Genomic DNA, 20,739 nt, shown 5'->3' on the forward strand with positions numbered 1-20,739 from the left:
AATTTACCAAAATGTGACACAGAGACATTAAGAGACATGAAGTGAGAACATGTTACTGAAGAAAAAAAGGTGCTGATAAATTTGCTCAATTCAGGATTGCCATAAATCTTCAACTTGTAAAAAATGTAGTCTCTGTGAAGTGCAATAAAGCAAAGCCCAATAAAATGAGGTATGCCTGTACTTTGCTTGTTAATAGAATGAACTGCTTGTTAAAGCAAATTTCTCTGCTCAAGTGGAAAACTATTAGAACAAAACAATTTCAATATTTGCAAATGTTCTTTAGTGACTGTTATTTACATAAAAGTTTGAAAAATCAATCCTTTAAATGTAAGAGTAATTACTACTATAAAATAATAAAGGTGGAAAGGATCCTCTCTTCTAATTATAAAAATTTTGACTTAAAGTAGATTTTAAAAAATGAGTAGATTAAAATGCTTAATTGTTTCTTTAAAAATATTTGTATAATGTTTAAACTTTGTTATACTGAGAACATTTCACTAATGGCATCACAACTGAAGAAATAAGATAAATTTAAGCAAATGTATGCTAACAGACTTACAGTTGGTGATATCAGGTGGTGCACAGCCATCATTCATATACATACTTGTGGGTTTTGCCACTTTCAAATAAACAAAATCAGATGTGTTCTTTAAGGCAGTTACTGCTTCTTCATGAGTAACTTCTTCTAAACATACGTTATTCACCTAAAAAAAGTCCCAAAAGACATTTATGACATTTTCACTTGTTTTCTGAGTTCTGGAAACAATTTCACAAAAAGAAAGGGAAAATAAGAGAGTGGTTTAAGGAAAATAAAGGTATGCCGAAAGAAAATACCCATGTTTGATGTCTATGATCTCAGTAAGTTGTTTATCATGACATGTGAAGTTGTTGAACGTTAACAGAATAGCCCATCTTGATTCCAGCCTCCATCCCTCCTACTCTCCCAGTCTTGATTTTCTCTCATTCTTAGGCATTTAGGAATGTGTGTGGATGCGTTTTAGACCTTTTTTTCTTTAAAGAAATGAAAACATATTAAAATTTTTGTTCTTATCTTAGGATTTTTAATGTAAGGTACCTTAGAGACTGTTCCATGTTGGGACACAAATTAATAGAATTACTACATTGTAAAAAAACAGCTGCACAGTAGCCCACTGTGTGGCTATATCATAATTAAATATTATATGTTAATATTCCCATATTTAAGTTGGAAAACTATTAGAACACAATTAAGCACAAATATTTAAATTGTTCTCCTAAATGGTTTTAGTAAATTTATACTCACTACCACAGAATAGAGTGCCCATCTACTTAGATCTTTGCCAACATTAAACATTATCAACTAATTTAAAAAATCTGTAAAATGATGCATCTTTTAATTTATATATCAATTAGTTTTAAATTTCTACTTTTGTAATACTCAAGTTGATTTTTTTTTTCAATTATTTTTTGGCCATTCACCTATCTTCTGTATAGAAATATAACTGATTTTTAGGTAGTGATGTATCCTGCAACCAGTACTAAACTAATTTATTAGTTCTATTAGCAGGTTCCTAGGATAGTCTATATACAATATGATGACATCTGCAAATATAGTTTTATTTCTTCCTTTCTAATCTGATTTTTTTTTTCTTTTTCTTATTGCCCTGGACAGAATCTCAACTATAACACTGACTAGAAGTGGTAGTTCATGTCTTTCTAGCAATCTGTCAATTTCATCTAAGTTACCTCAGGTATTAGCACACAGTTACTCATAATAGTCTCTTGTTTTCCCTCTTTCATGCTTGCTTTCAGAAATTTCAGCCTTCTCTCTTTTTTCTTGGCTGGTCTGAAGGTTTGTCATTTTGTTGATTTTTTTTCAGAGGACCAACTTTCAGTTTTGTCAATCTTCTCTACATCTTTTCTATTACCTATTTCATTAATTTCTGCTCTAATCTTTATTATTTCCACCCTTCTGTTTGCTTTAGGTTTGGATTGTTCTCCTCTTTGTACTTTTTTGTTTTGCAAATAAGTAAAACATTACCAATGTTTCTGTTTTAAATTACCATGTATTAACAATATTAACTTTAATATACTTTTCATTTTCCTCATTTGTACCTTTATAATTGACAATTGCAGTTTTTAATATTTTCACAAAAAATTTAAAGGTCACAGAAGAATAATTTCCCTTCACTGATTATTAACATTGCTTTGCAGAGTCTCAGCAGCATGGTCAGTTTTATGGCTCCACATTACCACGCAAAGCAAGGACTGCCTGCATTTTGAAATACATATTAAATAGCTGTGGCATACTGTTGAAATACATATTAAATAGCTGTGGTTTACTGTTGAAATACATATTAAATATTAAATAGCTGTGGTATACTGTTGAAATACATATTAAATAGCCGCGGTATACTGTTGAAATACATATTAAATAGCCGCGGTATACTGTTGAAATACATATTAAATAGCCGCGGTATACTGTTGAAATACATATTAAATAGCCGCGGTATACTGTTGAAATACATATTAAATAGCCGCGGTATACTGTTGAAATACATATTAAATAGCCGCGGTATACTGTTGAAATACATATTAAATAGCCGCGGTATACTGTTGAAATACATATTAAATAGCCGCGGTATACTGTTGAAATACATATTAAATAGCCGCGGTATACTGTTGAAATACATATTAAATAGCCGCGGTATACTGTTGAAATACATATTAAATAGCCGCGGTATACTGTTGAAATACATATTAAATAGCCGCGGTATACTGTTGAAATACATATTAAATAGCCGCGGTATACTGTTGAAATACATATTAAATAGCCGCGGTATACTGTTGAAATACATATTAAATAGCCGCGGTATACTGTTGAAATACATATTAAATAGCCGCGGTATACTGTTGAAATACATATTAAATAGCCGCGGTATACTGTTGAAATACATATTAAATAGCCGCGGTATACTGTTGAAATACATATTAAATAGCCGCGGTATACTGTTGAAATACATATTAAATAGCCGCGGTATACTGTTGAAATACACATTAAATAGCCGTGGTATACTGTTGAAATACATATTAAATAGCCGTGGTATACTGTTGAAATACATATTAAATAGCCGTGGTATACTGTTGAAATACATATTAAATAGCCGCGGTATACTGTTGAAATACATATTAAATAGCCGCGGTATACTGTTGAAATACATATTAAATAGCCGTGGTATACTGTTGAAATACATATTAAATAGCCGCGGTATACTGTTGAAATACATATTAAATAGCCGTGGTATACTGTTGAAATACATATTAAATAGCCGTGGTATACTGTTGAAATACATATTAAATAGCTGCGGTATACTGTTTCTTTGGTGGCCTACAATAAGCCATGCATCCTGGTATTAACACCCTTGTAAAAATCTCTTTCTACACTGAATTTTGCTTGTCCACATAACTAGCTTTAGCCAATGAGGTACAGTAGTTGTGAAGGAAAGAGAAGATTGATAAAAACAATACACCAGTGCTTGTCTTCTTTGGAAAGCTTACTTTTGGAACCTAGCCACCATCCTGTGTGAACCTAACCACGCAAAGAGGCCACTGGAGAATTAAACACCTGGCCAACAGTCCCAGTTGAGTTCCCAGCTAAGAGCCAACTTGCCCACCATACGGGTGAGCCAACCTAACAGCGGATTTTGTGGCCTAGTAAAGCAAAGACAAGTTGTCCCTGCCAAGCCCTATCCAATCTGCAGAATTGTAAACAAATACATGAGTGGTGTTTTTTAGCCATTAATCTTTGTGTTTTCTCACATATCACTAGATAACTGATACAACAGCTGACACAATTTGCTGAGGGATTCAATGTGGAATGTGTAAGATGATGATCCCAAAGTTTTACACCAGAGAAAAGTTATTTGACCATCTACTAGAGTCTTGTTCTACACGTTAAAAAACAGCCTGGAAACAACCTTGGGAGTGAATAGTAAAAAGGAGAAAATGTACAAGGAGTGAGTTCTGGATTACTTCCATGTTTAGAGGTTACGGATATGAGGAGGCACCAGACATCAGAAAGACAGACTGAAGAGTGGCTACTAAGAAGAGAAATACCAAGATAAAGGGTGACTATTAGGCAAATGAAAAAGTGTTAGAAGGAGGGTGTGTCAAACTCCAGCCAGATAAGTCAATTAAGACGAGGACTGAGAATTGAATGATTCCAGTGTAATTAAGAGAACAAAAGCCTCACTAAAAGTTGATTTAAGAGAGAATGAGTCTAGCCACAACAGTATCAGCACAGGTTGCCTTCTCCTACCACCAAAACCAGTTCTAGAGAAACCACAAAGGAAAACATGGTAGCCAAGAAATTAAAAAGCAAAAGTGAGAAAACTAGTGGCAACAGAAGGCTGTCTTGACTGCGTTTGTGTGTGAGTGATGAGTGATGGTGAGACAGTACTGGTTATAGTTTGAGGAAAGAGTGGTGATCTCAGCTGTGAAAGGGTAAGTTAGAGAAACACAGTTCAAGTTCTGCTCTTTCCTTTTCCCCATCATTAACTAAAAAAACAGTCTCCTTGCAACAATAAACAGTACTAAACAGGATGTAGAACAAAGGAATCTTTTATATATTGCTGATGAGCATTTTTACGAGCAGCCTGGAAAACAACAGGATGGTTTATAAAAAGAATGCTACTAGCAGGATAATCAATAATCCTGTGACAGTCAAGTAAAATTCTTGTACATGTTCACCAGAACACACAGCAGCTCTTCCTAGGAAAATTATTCATAATACCAAAAAAAAGACTTAGGATTTTGAAAAACCAGTACTTGCTAGTATATTTTTAAAAACCAACTTCCTACTATGCCAGATCCAGTTTATGTGCCTTTTCAGATTCTGCTAGGCCTCGGCTGCTTGCTCAGTGGAGAGTCCTGACTACTATACTACTTTCATCTTGTCTCCTGCCCTTCCCAGTTTTCTCAGCCTCTTCTGGCTGGGACTGGGCATGGCTGATGTGTTCCACACAGTGAGAGCCATAACATGTCACAAACCTATGTCTGACCTGTCTATACCACTGCAACTCGACCATTATTGGGCTTGGGTGAAGTGTTGTGCCATGGAGTATAGGAGCTGGCTTCCCTAGAAACTGCACCCAGGGGAGTTGGATAACACAATCCAAAAGCTTGGGACAAATAACCCCTAGGAGGTAGACAAGGAGGATAAAAGGGGCCAGCAGATAAACCTTTCTTTCTTTCTCTGCATGGCTGGATGTAAGGTTTATGATGCCTGGATGGTTTTTACAGTGTCTGCCTAGAAGACTGTTCTACATGACAAGCAACAAGCTACCTAATAAAATTACAGCCAGCTCAGACACATTCTACCTTCTATTGGCTCTCGTTCATTCTCTGCTTCACTCCTCATTTTTACTCACTCTAGCCTTCTTGAGATCACACATCCCAATAACACCTTAGCACATTAGCTGTTCTTCAGATTCCATTTCCCTAAGGAACATGGACTGAGATATGGTATGGCTCTGTGTCCCCACCCAAATGTCATCCTGAATTGTAATCCCCACGTCTTGGGGGAGGGACCTTGTAGGAGGTGATTAGATCATGGAGGTGGCTCCCCATGATTGAGTCTCATGAGATGTGATTGTTTTATAAGCATCTGGCATTTCCATTGCTGGCACATCTCTCTCTCCTGCTGGCATGTGAAGAAGGGCGTGTTTGCTTTCCTCCACCCCCCACCATGATTGTAAGTTTCCTGAGGCTGCTGAGTCAATTAAACCCCTTTCCTTTATAAATTACCCAGTCTCCGGTAATTCTTCATAGCAGTGTGAAAACAAACTAATACACTGATGAAGACTGGACAAATAAAATTGCAGTACAGACATATGGTGGAATATTACGTAGAGATAAAATGAATGCACTTTAGCTCTAAGCAATGATATGGGTAAGTCTCAGTAAAGCAATACTGAGTGAAAAAAATACTGGAGATGAAAGCCTCATACAGTGCAATAGCGTTTTGAAAAAGCTTCAAAACAAATAATACTAAACAAAATTATTTAGGCATATGTATGTAATTAAACTTTTTTTTTTTTTTTTTTTGAGATGGGCTTTCACTCTCTCACTCAGACTGCAGTGCAGTAGGACAATCACAGCTCACTGTAACCTCAACCTCCTGGGCTCAGGTGATCTTCCCACCTCAGCCTCCCAAGGAGCTGGGACTATAGTGTATATCACCAGGTCTGGTTAATTTCTGTATTTTTTGTAGAGAAAGGGTTTTGCCATGCTGCCCAGGCTGGTCTTACACTCCTGGGCTCAAGCAATCTACCTACCTCGGCCTCCCAAAGTGCTAAGATTACAGACAGGTGTGAGCCACCACACCTGGCCTGATTAAACAATTTTTAAGAAGCAAAGGAATAAGAAACACAAAATGGTTGATGTTCTAATTCTTGGGCTGCATAATTACTAGGTTTCATTATATTATTAAGTGAAGTAAAACAAAAAAGGGTCATGCATAAACAAATGATGACACTGTTTTATAAACCTAAGGATTATGATGAAACACTGTGCATACAAGCCCTCCACCCTTCAACAACAACAAAGGAATAAAAGGAAAAGAGAGGAAGAGCTAGCAGAGAAAACAGAAATGACAAATAAAGATATTACCAAGAATCATTTTTTAGGATTTGATACAGCAAGGCTAGTATTTGCTAATTTAAACATCATTTAGACCTTTTTGGTATGGAGAAATTCCAGTATCTGTTAGAAAAAAACAGACAACAAAATGATTTAAAAGACAACAGATTTCTTATACTTACTGCTAGAAGTTTATCTCCAATCTGAAGTTTGCCATCCTTATGTGCTGCACCTCCTTCAATTATTTTGGTTACATAGATGCTATTATCCCCAGGAATATGCTGATTTCCAACACCTCCAGCAATGCTAAACCCAAGACCTGTTCGGAAAACAGTTCTAGATTCTCATCCATAAATATGAACTTAAGCCCAGAAAGAAATGGTTGAAAACTACAAGGTAATAATTCCATCACACTAATATTTTTTAAAGAAAAGAATCTATTTAGTTATCTACTAGTATATGTTCTGCAATCAAGGGACACTTATAAATACAGCTGCTCCTAGAGTTACAAATAGATTCCTTTTATCCCATGTTCCTTCTTAATATCTTTTCACAAATGCACTTGTTATTACAAAGTGACATTGCAAAATCATGTTTTTTGTTTCCATCATAACTATGCTTACCTACAGTTTTAATATTTTCACAAGAATAAGATTATTGAGAAGAAATAACAACATTGTCTGGTGGTGGGCAGAACCAACAGGCTTTAAAAATGTGAATACCTTTGTTCTTTTTCAATATTCTATGAATTAACAATTTTAAGTAAGGAATTTCTGTAATTCTTAAATCCCATAGCTTCAATATCAGATAATTTCTCAGCTCTCCATTCCTTTTTCATTTGTTGACATCCTCCCTCTTCCATGAAGCCACATATTGACTATTTCCATTTATCCTCAAGCCATCAATGTTTTAAAAATTTAGCAATCACATCTTAACAGTCCTTTACTGCAGATGTAACTGCTCATAATACATATTATAAACACTTCTTTTAACTTAGCCTGTGTATCTGCATTTAAAGTACTTTGTAGATTATCACAAGTTAATATCAATAGTATACTTCAAAGTGTTCAAGGACACAAATATTTCACTCTTTTAATGCTAGAAGTCTTCAATATAAGAATACTTAATACAAATAGGGACAAATCCACTTATAAAACAAGTAGATATTTTGTTCCCTACTTTTAAAAACTCTTAAAAACATGCTGAGCAAACATTGAATATAAAAATCATAAAAAACTTATATAAATTTATATATATGCTCACTGCAGTAAAATGTATAAAAGTATACATCGATAAACATAAGAATTTTGGGCCAGGTGCAGTGGCTCATACTTGTAATACCAGCACTCTGCAGGGCTGAGGTGGGAGAACTGCTTGAGCCCAGGAGTTTGAGACCAGCCTAGGCAATGCAGGGAGACCTCCGTCTCTACAAAAAATAAAAAAAGATCAGCCCAGTGTGGTGGTGTGTGCATGTAGTCCAAGCTGCTTGGGAGGGTGAGGTGGGAGGATCGCTTGAGCTCAGGAGGCTGAGGCTGCAGTAAGCCATGATTGCACCACTGGACTCCAGCCAGGGTGACAGGGCAAAACCCTGCCTCAAAAAACAAAAAAAACCGCCGCAAAAAAAGGAACTTTTCAAATGCTGCAATCTTGGTAGAAATGTAAATATTCTAAAATGCTAGGTAAGACAAAAATCAGTAGAAATAACAGAGAAATTAAAATCCACTCAAGTTCTGTAGAATATTACTAATATTGTTAATCTTGGAATGTATGTCACAGATAAAATTCATAGGTATATTTAACTCAGAGATTCCTTAAAGATTTATCTTAGTTTGACTTACCACATACCTTTAGGACCTTTAATGAGCTTTATTTCCATTATTTTTTCTGACACTGGTTTCCTTCTTTTTACATACAAGCGTACAATAGACCCTGCTTCTTTCAATGCTTCAACTGCTTTGCTATGTGTTACATCACGAACATCTACTTCATTTACTCGTAATATACAGTCATTGACCCTGAGAAAACAATTAAATATTAAAAATAAAAATTAAATATAATTTAAATATTAATTTTCCACTTTACCAATTTTTTGTTACTTCCTTTTAAAGGTAAAGAGAATTATAAATAATTCTGGAGTAATTCCAGAAAACATAAATGAAGAAAGTGTATCAAAAACTAATATAAACAAATACAAACATTTCCCAAGGGCCAGCAAAACGAACAAAAGAAATAGTGAAAATAATAGATTATATAAAAATGTTAAATAATAATTACAGCTACCATTTGTATACTTACTGCATGCTTATTCTGTGTAGGCATTAAGATACACTTTACAAAAAATAGCAAACATTTATTTAGCACTAAACACATGCCAGGCACTTTCTTGGTATTTTAACCCTCATGACACCTGTAAGCTTAATATATATTTTAATCCCTATTTTACAGATGGAGAAACTGAGGCACAAAGAATTTAAATAACTTTCCTAAGGCCACCCAGATAATAAGTGACAGAGCTGTGATTCAAAGATAAGAAAACTGAGGCTCACATCACGAGTTTAAGGTCACAGAGATAGTGTGAAAACTGAGATAAACTAAAAACAATTTTCTGAGTGCCTATTCCAACCTATATATTAGACATAAAACAATGAAGTTATTTTTTGAAATTTATATAAAGATTAGGTCACTTAATTCAAAGGTTTTGTAGGTAAAGAACTTCTAATTTGCCATGGTGTTATGTTTTTTAAAAGTCTGATTTGTTCCTAGTCTTAGCCTTTTCCCTGGTCCTGGTCTCTCTGATTGCATGGTATTCCATCAGGAAAAAAAGATGGTCATCTCAAATTGGGTAGAGAGGGTAAACAAAACATAATTAAAATATTAAAACTGGTCCTGACAAGCTTCTACATCTAACAGAATCAGGAAGTAAATGTCTATGTTTACATGAATGGTCAAACGATTAATTTTTATATCTATTTGATTTCATTAATATACCACCTGTCATATCCAGTGAGAATTAAAGCTTAGAAATTGAAAAACTGCATAAGGTACCAACATCCTTAAAATAAGAGGCTGTTTTTAACAGACTATATAAACTCTTTAGTCCTAAAACTTCAGGCTATTTTAACAACAAACAAGGAAATAGGAAAAATGACATAATTTATTGACCCCCAAAAAATCAAAGTTTGCAAAATATATCTTCCAAAATGGAACACTAAATTTAAACAGAGACAAATGTTATTTTCATCTAGTCAATTAAGAAAATATATTATTTAAAGTTTGCATATACTTTAGTCTTTGTGGTGTGGGATTCAACATGGATGTGTGATCCTCTATCCTCCGTATCTTAAGTAAGTTTACATACATGTTTCCCAACCAGAGAGGAAATGGAAAATATTCTGTGAGTGTATTTGAAAACACAAAGGGAAACTCATGATTTCTATAAATATGCTCACAAACATTTAAACCATCAACCAAATTTATTATTCAAAATGTTATAATATCTAAGATAAAACTGGAGTCCTAAATGAAAACAGGAAAACAATGCTTAGAGCATAATCATCTTATTCATTGACTTGAATGTTGTTAAAGCATCTACCCTATGTCAGTTATCATGATAGTGTTTGTTCTTTGTATTTATCCTTTATCCAGTCTGCTTCAAGAAAAATACACAAAATGGATTCAGCATCACAACAAAAAGCGCAAAACATACCGCAATCTTCCATCTTGGGCGGCTGCTCCCCCTGTGATAATTTTGGTAATGAAAATACTTGAGTCATCTCCAATGTGTGGGTTGTCCGTACCTCCTGCAATGCTGAAACCAAGCCCTGAATTTCCCTGAGCATAGAAGAAAAAAATTGAGACTGAATATGATTTATCTTTATTGACAGGTTCCTGTCATTAAAGGACGCAGAAACTGTACTAACATAAGGAACACAACAAATAAAGGTATATGGGTGAGTAATATAAAGATTCTAAATTAAATGGACTTGTTCTGGAGGAAAGTCCTTTCAGAGGCATTACTGAACAGGTGAGGTTCAAGAAAATACGCCAAGGACTTTTGAAGTATTCTCCACAGTTCTTTCTTTAAAAGCATGTGCAGCTTGTTGTTGGATTAGTCACCCATCTGCAGAGGTGCCACTATAAGTCTGTTTCTTTTAGACTGCACCTCAGCCATGTTTGGTAGTGCACATCTCTCCTAAGAGACAAATGCTGAAATGATCTTCCCACTGTTATTTCTGAGTAGGTAAAACCCATGTATTGTTTTAGCCTTTAAAAAAGGGGGTGGCGATGGTGCTTTTCTTCTGCTAACTTGACATCAGCTTATTTTTAAATGATCAAATTGTAGCTAAGGGATAGCTGCCATCAATCCTTGACATGTTTAACCAATATACCTGATTAGCAAAAGGCATTTTTTCATACTGACTGAAAGTCTAACCTGAGAACTTAATATTGGTGAATTTTCTTGACAGCAAAGTAAATTTTGCCAAAGCAGCTCTACTTTTTGCTTGTTTAATGAACTGGAGAAACAAGATTTCTGAATATTTTCTTCACAGAAAGGCTACAAAAAGCCTTTAAAAATAATTGATTTAAGCAATGGTATTAAAAAATGTTTATTTCTCCAAGAATGTTCTAACTGAATTTCAGGCGACTCAAGTAAGCAAATATATGTGGACCTATCATTTAACTGTTAGTATTAAACAGTGTAAACACTCACTCTACCACCACTTGTCTTAAAATTCTATTTTAATAAAAAAAGTTTTTCAATCTAACTTCATGAATTACCTGAATCTTAAGAACAGTACCAGTGGATTATGGGACGTTACCAAATTACTTAGGTACTCAAGTTCTTCAACCAGTGAAAAATACAATGTATAGTCCTGACTAGACAAAAGGAATTTAAAAGGCCCTGGGAAAGGATAAAGAATCAATAAAATAAAAAGGAGACATCACAAACTACTATATTAAAATATGTACAGTACATTAATACTGTGCTTACTTGAACATTACTCCAGCAGCCACCTAACTTGAGCAGATGATCCGAATTTAAGTAGAAGGCAATAAAGATATACATGTAAGAGATTCTCTCAGATTTACTTTTCTCAGATTCGATTCCAATATACACAAATCTAATTATCTAAGATTTTAGTCTTGAATATACACACATTTAGTTACTTAAGAAATCTGCTTGTGTGAAACACTAAATTTCCATAAAATGCTAGCCAGATAAGGTGGCATTACTATTATAACATACAATAAAAATTGAATGCAGATATTCTTTTTCCTTTTTTTTAGACGGAGTCTCGCTCTGTCACCCAGGCTAGAGTGCGATCTCAGCTCACTGCAAACTCTGCCTCCTGGGTTCAAGCGATTCTCCTGATTCGAGTAGCTGGGATGACAGGTCTGCGTTACCACACCTGGCTAATTTTTGTATTTTTAGTAGAGATGGAGTTTTGCCATGTTGGCCGGGCTGGTCTTGAACTTCTGGCCTCAAGTGATTCACCTGCCTCGGCCTCCCAAAGTGCTGGGATTACAGGTGTGAGTGCAGATATTCTTAAGGGAAAAACATACCTTAAGAAAATTTACACATCTGAATTGTACCCTTAAGTCATTTTCTGATTGGGGGGTATACCATAATTAGTTTTTAATACAGCTCTGTCTGTTAGAAGTATGGTTATTTTGCTAGAAAAGAAAATTGATACAATGACCATGTTACTAGTATACTACTTACTTAATACGAACAATACTTCATTATCATATGCATATAAACAATATAAACAAAATTAAAAAGCAAGAAAAATCTGAGAAACTATCACAATCTAGAGGGGTCTAAGGTGGCAGGATAACTAAACGTAATGTAGTTTCCTGGATGGGCCTCTGGAAGAGAATAATACAAAAAGTAAGGAAATAGAGACTTCAGTTAATAATAATGTATGAATACAGGTGTATTCGTTGAAATAAATGTACTCTAGTAATAAAAGACGTTAACAATAGAGGAGGCTGAATCCAGAGTAAATGGAAACTCTTGGGACTATCTTTACAACTTCTTTGTAAATCTAAAACTATTTTAAAATAAAAAGTTTATTAAAAAAAAATAAGGTTACTAAAGAAAAGGCAAATGTTTTGAAAATACCTTGGCCAATTTTATGAACTGGGAACTTAGAAAACATCATATAGTTCTGTTTTTGAAAGATCTCCCTTGGATTCTATATGAAAAAACAGTATATTGCAAAGTTCTTTAAAACAACAGATTAAGATAATAGTTTTTACCCTTTCAAGTGTGATTTCTTCATATTCATAATCTGCATCTGTGCCATTAACCTACAGGGGAAAAGAAAAGCAGCTCAGAAACTTAAGAGTGTAAAGTCTGAAATGGCAAGGCAAAATTTTTTTATGATTTATTAACAAAAACCTGTTAAATGTGACAGTAATCAAACACAATAGCTTCATTTTAATAATTCTGGGGAAGATTTTCAAGGAATGGAAAAACACAAATGTGATTAATGAGTTGACAACATTCGTGGTATCATGACTTTCAAATCCAGGATAGGTACATTCAGCTTTTAATAGTTTCAACCTCTGATCCTTCTCTGTCTTGATCCACTCATCTAATCAGTTGCAAACTGTCTGATTTGAACACTTTAATTTTTCTGAAAATCATCACCTCTTCACTCTCATTTCTAATACCTTTCTTCAGGCCTTGTTAAACCTCCTCTGGAATGGAATACTGTCGATGCAGTCTGCCTAATCACTTAGATTGGTATTCCCCATTGCCCAAATCACTGTGTTTTAAACAGATGGATCTTTTTTGTTTTGTTTTGTTTTTTGAGATGGAGTCTCGCTCTGTCGCCCAGGCTGGAGTGCAGTGGCATGATCTCAACTCACTGCAAGCTCCGCCTCCCCAGTTCACACCATTCTCCTGCCTCAGCCTCCCGAGTAGCTGGGACTACAGGTGCCCGCCACCACGCCTGGCTAATTTTCTGTATTTTTAGTAGAGATGGGGTTTCACCGTGTTAGCCAGGATGGTCTCATTTTCTGACCTCGTGATCCGCCCGCCTCGGCCTCCCAAAGTGCTGGGATTACAGGCGTGAGCCACCGTGCCTGGCAACAGCTGGATCTTTTTAAAGCCCATAACATACTTCCTCTAAAACTTTCAAAACTCCCCCTTCCTAGAAGTATCCAAACTCTATGGCTTGGTAAATCACGTCTTTGAATGAACTGACCCCAATGTACCACTCCCCTTCATTCTTCACCTCTTCATAAGCCTTACATACCAACCCTTTCTGTGAACAACTTGCTCTTTCCATTACATATCCTGCAATTTTCCACTTCGACATCTAGAATTTTGTGCTTCCTTGGTCACAAATTTCACTTACATGTTTTATGTCAAAATCAGTCATCACTCAAGATATCTTGGTCACAATTTATCTCCCTCCAATTTATTTCCTAGTCTCTCCTGAAAGAAGTTAACTCCTACAGTAAAGGCCACTGGTGCAACAAGTCCCTGGAATCAGATGAACATGGGTTTGAATCCTTCCTTTAAAATTTCTCGTGATATGAGGCTGGGCAAAACTCTATCTAAATCAAATGCGGATTGTGATAAATTCTACTTCTGAACATGGCTCACATCTTCCATTCCAGACATTCTTTTGCAGTATGACTAAATCACCCTACCATCAAAATGGGTCTCTTTCCTCTCCCATTAGATCTAGGCAAGCCCTGTGACTAGCTTTGAATAAAAACAAATGTGGCAAAAATGATGCTGTGTGATTTCTGAGACTAGGTCATCTGATGCCTGATAGTATTTGCCTTTGCTTGGAATGTATTTTCTTTAGAACCCAGCAGTTATAACATGAGGAAAACTCAAACAGCCTACAGGGAGATCTAACCAACAGAGAACCAAAACCCTTGGCCAAAAGCCCCAGCTACACTCCTAAACAGCAGTTAGCACCACCAACTATCGGCCACGTGAATAAGGCTATTTGGACCTCCCAACCTTGTCCAGTACCCTAACCCACACCATGTAAAGCAGAGCCATCCAATTCATTATGAGAAAAAATGAACTGTTGTTCTTTTAAGCCACTAAGCTTCAGGGTAGTTTGTTATGCAATGATAGATAACCACAAGAGAAATAACAAAACCTACAGAAGCTACTTTGCTTTCTTAACCATACTATGAAAAGTAGCCCTTAATTCAGGTCTAATATAGGGACCAGGAGTTTCTTCACTGAGAACTTTTGAAGCCCATCTCTACTACCCTTTTGGGTTCTTAACTCTTGTGATTCTCCTAGATTCAAATCCTATTACTATTTTGTTCCCTCTTCTTTCTCATCTATAGACATTTTCCTCTTAGAGATTGTATGTTATAAAGGCATTTATATAGAGAGAGTTGGGATTTCACTCTGTTACCCAGGCTGGAATGCAGTGGCATAGTCATAGCTCATTGCAGCCTCAACCTGGACTCAAGTGATCCTCCTGCCTTAGCCTCTTCAGTAGGTGAGACTACAGGCACAAGCCACCACGCCCAGCTAAGTTTACTTTTACTTGTTTTTCACAGAGATGGGGTCTATGTTGCCCAGGAGCTCGCCTGCTTGCGCGCTCTCTCTCTCTCACACACACACACACACGTAAAACTTCTTTATCTCAGTTTAGGAGGAGTAACTTCAAGAGATGTGTTGATCATGTCTGTACATCTAGAGTACAGGAGGGCTACCCATGTGTATATCACGCCCACTTGACAGCAAGTCCTTTGTTACGAGTACAATTTTAATTTTCAGCAATATCCCCTTTCTTATTCTAAAGGTTATTTGTATCATCTTGTTTCTTGCTCAAGACTTGCTAAAAGTCTATCAGTCTTTATCGAATTAGCAGTTTTGACATTATTGATGAATCTGTTACATTTCATGTATTACTTTCTGTTTTTAACAGTTCTTTAGTCCCTTAATTTTCTAAAAAAGATTTTTGAGTTGAATGCTCAATTTATGCTTACTCTATTCTGTTTTTAGAAACCTCAAAGTTTACCAGTTTTCCTTGGCATATGGATTAGGCCAAATCCCACAACTGCTAGCTGCATTGAGCTCCATTTTTGTTCATTTGTTTATTTCTAAATAATCTAAAATTTTATTTTCGAAAACATTTCCAAATGAGTGTGCTTATATGGCCCTTTTGGCATTAACGTAAAATTTTGATACTGTGACCTTATGATTTCTGTCTTAAGGAATCTGAAATTTTTCACCTTTAAGTTTCCTCACAAGGTAGGTGCTCAGTAAATATTCCTGGTGCTTAATTTAATGCCAATTCATGATGCAGGTTTCTAAGCAGCACAGAAAGGGGGCTTTTTAGGTAGCAGTGAGTACTTTTAAAAAGATGAAACATGAGGTGGCCACACAGACCACTAGTAACTTTATTCCTTAATCCTCAATTGTTTGAAACTGTCTGATAATTTCAAATACTGAGACAATTCTATAACATTAAACATACATTAAGCTTCTAAGGGCCAAAAGTATAGTATCGAAAACATACTTGTGTGTGTGTGTGTGTGTGTGTGTGTGTGTGTGATGAGAACATTTACAATCTACTCTCAGGAATTTTCAAGTGTACAATACATTGTTACTAACTCTAGTTGCCACGTTATACAACACATCTTGTGGAGTTACTTCTCCTAAATTGAAATTTTATATCATTTGACCATCATTTCCTCAATCCCTCCCCACTATCCCCAGGTAACCACCACTCTACTCTGCTTTGACTTTTTAACATTCGATCGTGCAGTATTTGCCTTTCTGTGCCTGGTTTATTTCATTGAACATAATGTCATCCAGGTTCATCCATGTTGTCACAAATGACAGAATTTCCTTCTTTTTAAAGGCAGAACAGTATTCCACTCTGTATATATACCACATTTTCTTTATCTACTTCATGTGGCAACAGACACAGGTTGTTTCCGTATCTTGGAAATTGTGACTAATGCTGCAATGAACACTGGAGCCAGGTATCTCTCTGATGTATTGATTTTCTTTCCTTTGGATACGTACTCAGAAGTAGGACTGCTGATCACATGGTAGTTCTATTTTTAATTTTGGAGGAACCTCCACACTGTTTTCCACAATGGCTGTACTAATTTACATTCCCACCAACAGCATAGAAAGGTTCCCTTTTCTCTATACCACTGCCAAGACTTATCTTGTCTTTTTTTATAACAGCCATCCTAATGGGTGTGAAGTGGTATCTCATTGTGGTTTTAATATGCATTTTCCTGATGATTGGTGATGTTAAGCATTTTTAAATATACTTGCTGGACATTTGGTCTTTTTGTGTGTGTACAATGACCTTTCAGGTCCTTTGTCCATTTTTTAAAATGAGTTGTTTTCTTGCTATTTATTTATACTTTTAACTCTGCTGCCCGGCCTGGAGGGCAGTGGTGTGATCACAGCTCACTGCAGCCTTTAACTCCTGGGCTCAAGCAATCCTTCCACCTCGGCCTTGTGAGTAGCTAGGACTACAGGCGTGTGCCACCACGCTCGGCTAATTTTTAAAATTTTTTCTAGAGACAAGGTCTCATTATATTGCCCAGGCTGGTCTCAAACTCCTGAGATCAAGTGATCCTCCCACTCTGGCCTCCCAAAGTGCTGGGATTATGGGCGTGAGCACCAGGCCTGACATGTTTTCTTGCTATTGATTTGAGTTCCTTATAAATTTTGTAATATTAACCCCTCGTCAGACTTATAGTTCACAAATATTTTCTCCCATTCTGTAGGCTGTCTCTTCACTCTGTTGATTGTTGCTTTTGCTGGGCAGAAGCTTGATGCAATCCCATCTGTTTATTTTGTTTTCATTGCCTATGCTTTTGGGTTTCAAAATATCTGCTCAGTCTAATGTCAAGAAGCTTTTCCCTTATTTATTTATTTATTTATTTTTGAGATGGAGTCTCACTCTGTTGCCCAGGCTGGAGTGCAGTGGCATGATCTGGGTTCACCACAAACTCCACCTCCCAGGTTCAAGCGACTCTCCTGCCTCAGCCTCCCAAGTAACTGGGATTACAGGTGCACGCCACCATGCTCGGCTAATTTTTGTATTTTTAGTAGAGATAGGGTTTCACCATGTTGGCCAGGCTGGTCTTGAACCCCTCACTTCAGGTGATCCGCCCACCTTGGCCTCCCGAAGTGCTGGGATTACAGGCGTGAGCCTCCGTGCCCTGCTGCTTTTCCCCGATGTTTTCTTTCAGTAGTTTTACAATGTCAGTTCTTAACATTTAAATCCTGAATCCATTTCAAGTTGATTTTTGCATATGGTATGAGATAAGGGTCCAATTTCATTCTTCTGCACGTGGATATCCAGGTACTGTAATACCATATATTGAAGAAACTGTCCTTTCTCCAATGTGTGTCCTTGCCATTTCTGTTGAAGATTAGTTTACCATAAATGTGTAGATTAATTTCTGAGCTCTCAATTCTACTTCATTCCACCGGTCTGTCTGTTTTTGTGCCAGTACCATGCTGTTTTCATTACCACAGCTTTGCAGCACATTTTGAGATCAGGCAGTATGATGCCTTAAACTTTGTTCTTTCTGTTCAAGATTGCTTTGGCTATTTGGGGTCTTTTGTGGTTCCACTTGAATTTTAGAAGGATATTTTCTACTTTTACAAAAAATATCATTGAAATACTGAACGGGACTACATTGAATCTATAGATCGTTTTGGGTAGTATGACTGTTTTAACAATATTAATCTCCCCAACCATGAAATGGGGTATCTTTCCATTTATCTGTGTTTTCTTCAATTTTATTCATCAATGTTTCATAGTTTTCACTGTACAGATATTTCACTTCTTCGGTTAAATTTATTCCTATGCATTTTATTTTATTTTATTTTTTGGTGCTACTGTATTTGGCATGAAATGAAAGAGGAGACACTAAAACTGTTATTACAGAAATACAAAAGATCATAAGGAACTATATGCCAACAAACTGGATAACCAAGAAGGAAGACAATCTTCTAGAAATGTAAACCTGCTTAGATTGAATTATGAAAAAACAGAAATTCTGAACAGAGCATTACAAGTCTGATTATCAGTAATCTAAGATCTTCTATCAAAGAAAAGCCCAGAGTACGATGGGTTCACAACTGAATTCTACCAAACATTTAAAGAAGAACTAATACCAATCCTTCTCAAACTCTCCCCAAAAACTGAATAGGAAATACCAAACTCTTTCAAATTCTTTCAAATTCATTTTACAAGGCCATAATTACCCTGAAACCAAAGCCAGACAAGAACACTATAAGAAAAGAATATTTCAGGCTGATATAACTGATAAACATAGACTTAAAAATCCTCAACAAAATACTAGCAATTCAAAGCACATTAAAAGGATCATTCACCACAATCAAGTGAGATTTAACCTGGGGAGGTAATGATGGTTCAACAAATGAACACCAACAAATGTGATATACCACATTAACAAAATGAAATTTAAATTTTAAATTTTATTAAATTTTGGCTGGGTGCAGCGGCTCATGCCTGTAATCCCTGCACTTTGGGAGGCCGAGACGGGCAGATCACCTGAGGTCAGGAGTTTGAGACCAGCCTGGCCAAAATGGCGAAACCCTGTCTCTACTAAAAATACAAAAATTAGCTGGGCCTGGTGGCGAGTGCCTGTAATCCCAGCTACTCGGGAGGCTGAGGCAGGAGAATCACTCGAACCCGGAAGACAAAGGTTGCAGTGAGCTGAGATGGCGCCATTGCACTCCAGCCTGGGGAACAAGAGGGAAACTCCGTCACACACACACACACACACACACACACACACACACACACACACACACAGTGAGCTGAGATGGCGCCATTGCACTCCAGCCTGGGGAACAAGAGGGAAACTCCGTCTCACACACACACACACACACACACACACACACACACAGTGAGCTGAGATGGCGCCATTGCACTCCAGCCTGGGGAACAAGAGGGAAACTCCGTCTCACACACACACACACACGCACATACAAAATTATTAAATTTTAATCAATTTAAGCAGCAAAATGGGGCTCGTGGCTACTTTACTGGATGGCACAGCTCCAGCTGAATCATTCCATTAAGCCCATCTTTGTCCATTCAAAACGCAAGCATACAGTCTCTTTCTTTTGCTTTCTCCCTCCTCTCCCTCTCCTACCCCTCCCACCTCTCCCCCACCCCCACATCCATTTTTGGGGGCTATGATTGGCAAGACACTAAATTTACAGATTAGTCTGGGATGAAGATCTTCACATTATTTTCCTGCTCAGCACCATGAACTTTTCCCCACCTAAGTACTCTTTCATGCCACTCAGTAAAGTTTCACGGTTTTCTTACTACAAACTATATATTTAATTTTTAGCTGATCGCTAGATATTTCACATTTTTATTAATACAGTTAATGGAGCCATATTTCCAACTGGTTGCTGCTGGTATAATGGAATAGCATTTACTGTTTAACTTTTAAATTGTACAAGTTTATCTTTTTAGTATAATTAAAGGCTTCTGTACAATTTTAGCCTTTACTTATAGGTAATGAAGTAGAGAAAAATTTATGACAGATATTCTCAGTCCTTTATTGGCCCAAGGATTTTAAGTTTCTAATCAGTTAACGCTGATATATTCAAACAGGACAAATTCTATTACATTAAAGGTATAAGACTTGTCCAAGGGAAGATAAAGAAGCCTAATTTACTAATTCCTTATGTTTAGGTTCAATTCAATAATACTTTTCTAACTATAGAGTAATATTTCAAAATCCAACATGTTATCAGTATTTGTGACTCATCGTTAATAATAATGCATAATCACAGGCAATTAAAAACCTTAAAGCTGGCTGGGTGCAGCGGCTCACGCCTGTAATTCCAGTACTTTGGGAGGCCGAGGTGTGTTGAGGCCAGGAGTTTGAGACCAGCCTGGCCAACACAGTGGAACCCCATCTCTACTAAAAACAGAAAAAATTGGCTGGGTGTGGTGGTGCACGGCCTATAATCTCAGCTACTCAGGAGGCTGAAGCATGGGAATCATGTGAACCCCAGAAGTGGAGGTTGCAGTGAGCCAAGATCGAGCTGCTATACGCCAGCCTGGGTGACACAGCAAGATTCTTATCTCAAAAATACAA

General features: G+C 36.5%; 1 protein-coding gene across 28 annotated transcripts in view; it reads right to left on the bottom strand.

The window, feature by feature from the left end:
* Positions 1 to 20,739, bottom strand: part of DLG1 (discs large MAGUK scaffold protein 1) — a 277,635-nt gene that overhangs the window by 88,756 nt on the left and 168,140 nt on the right. For all 28 annotated transcript variants that reach the window (XM_063622148.1, XM_063622133.1, XM_063622145.1 and 25 more), the window contains 5 exons: positions 12,883 to 12,933; positions 10,325 to 10,449; positions 8,464 to 8,633; positions 6,801 to 6,937; positions 560 to 704 (listed from right to left, as the gene is read on the bottom strand). In XM_063622148.1, coding sequence (XP_063478218.1) covers positions 560 to 704; positions 6,801 to 6,937; positions 8,464 to 8,633; positions 10,325 to 10,449; positions 12,883 to 12,933 — 628 coding nt within the window. The remainder of the gene's footprint in view (positions 1 to 559; positions 705 to 6,800; positions 6,938 to 8,463; positions 8,634 to 10,324; positions 10,450 to 12,882; positions 12,934 to 20,739) is intronic.

The sequence above is a fragment of the Symphalangus syndactylus genome, chromosome 17 (genome assembly GCF_028878055.3).
Source record: "Symphalangus syndactylus isolate Jambi chromosome 17, NHGRI_mSymSyn1-v2.1_pri, whole genome shotgun sequence".
NCBI lineage: Eukaryota > Metazoa > Chordata > Mammalia > Primates > Hylobatidae > Symphalangus > Symphalangus syndactylus.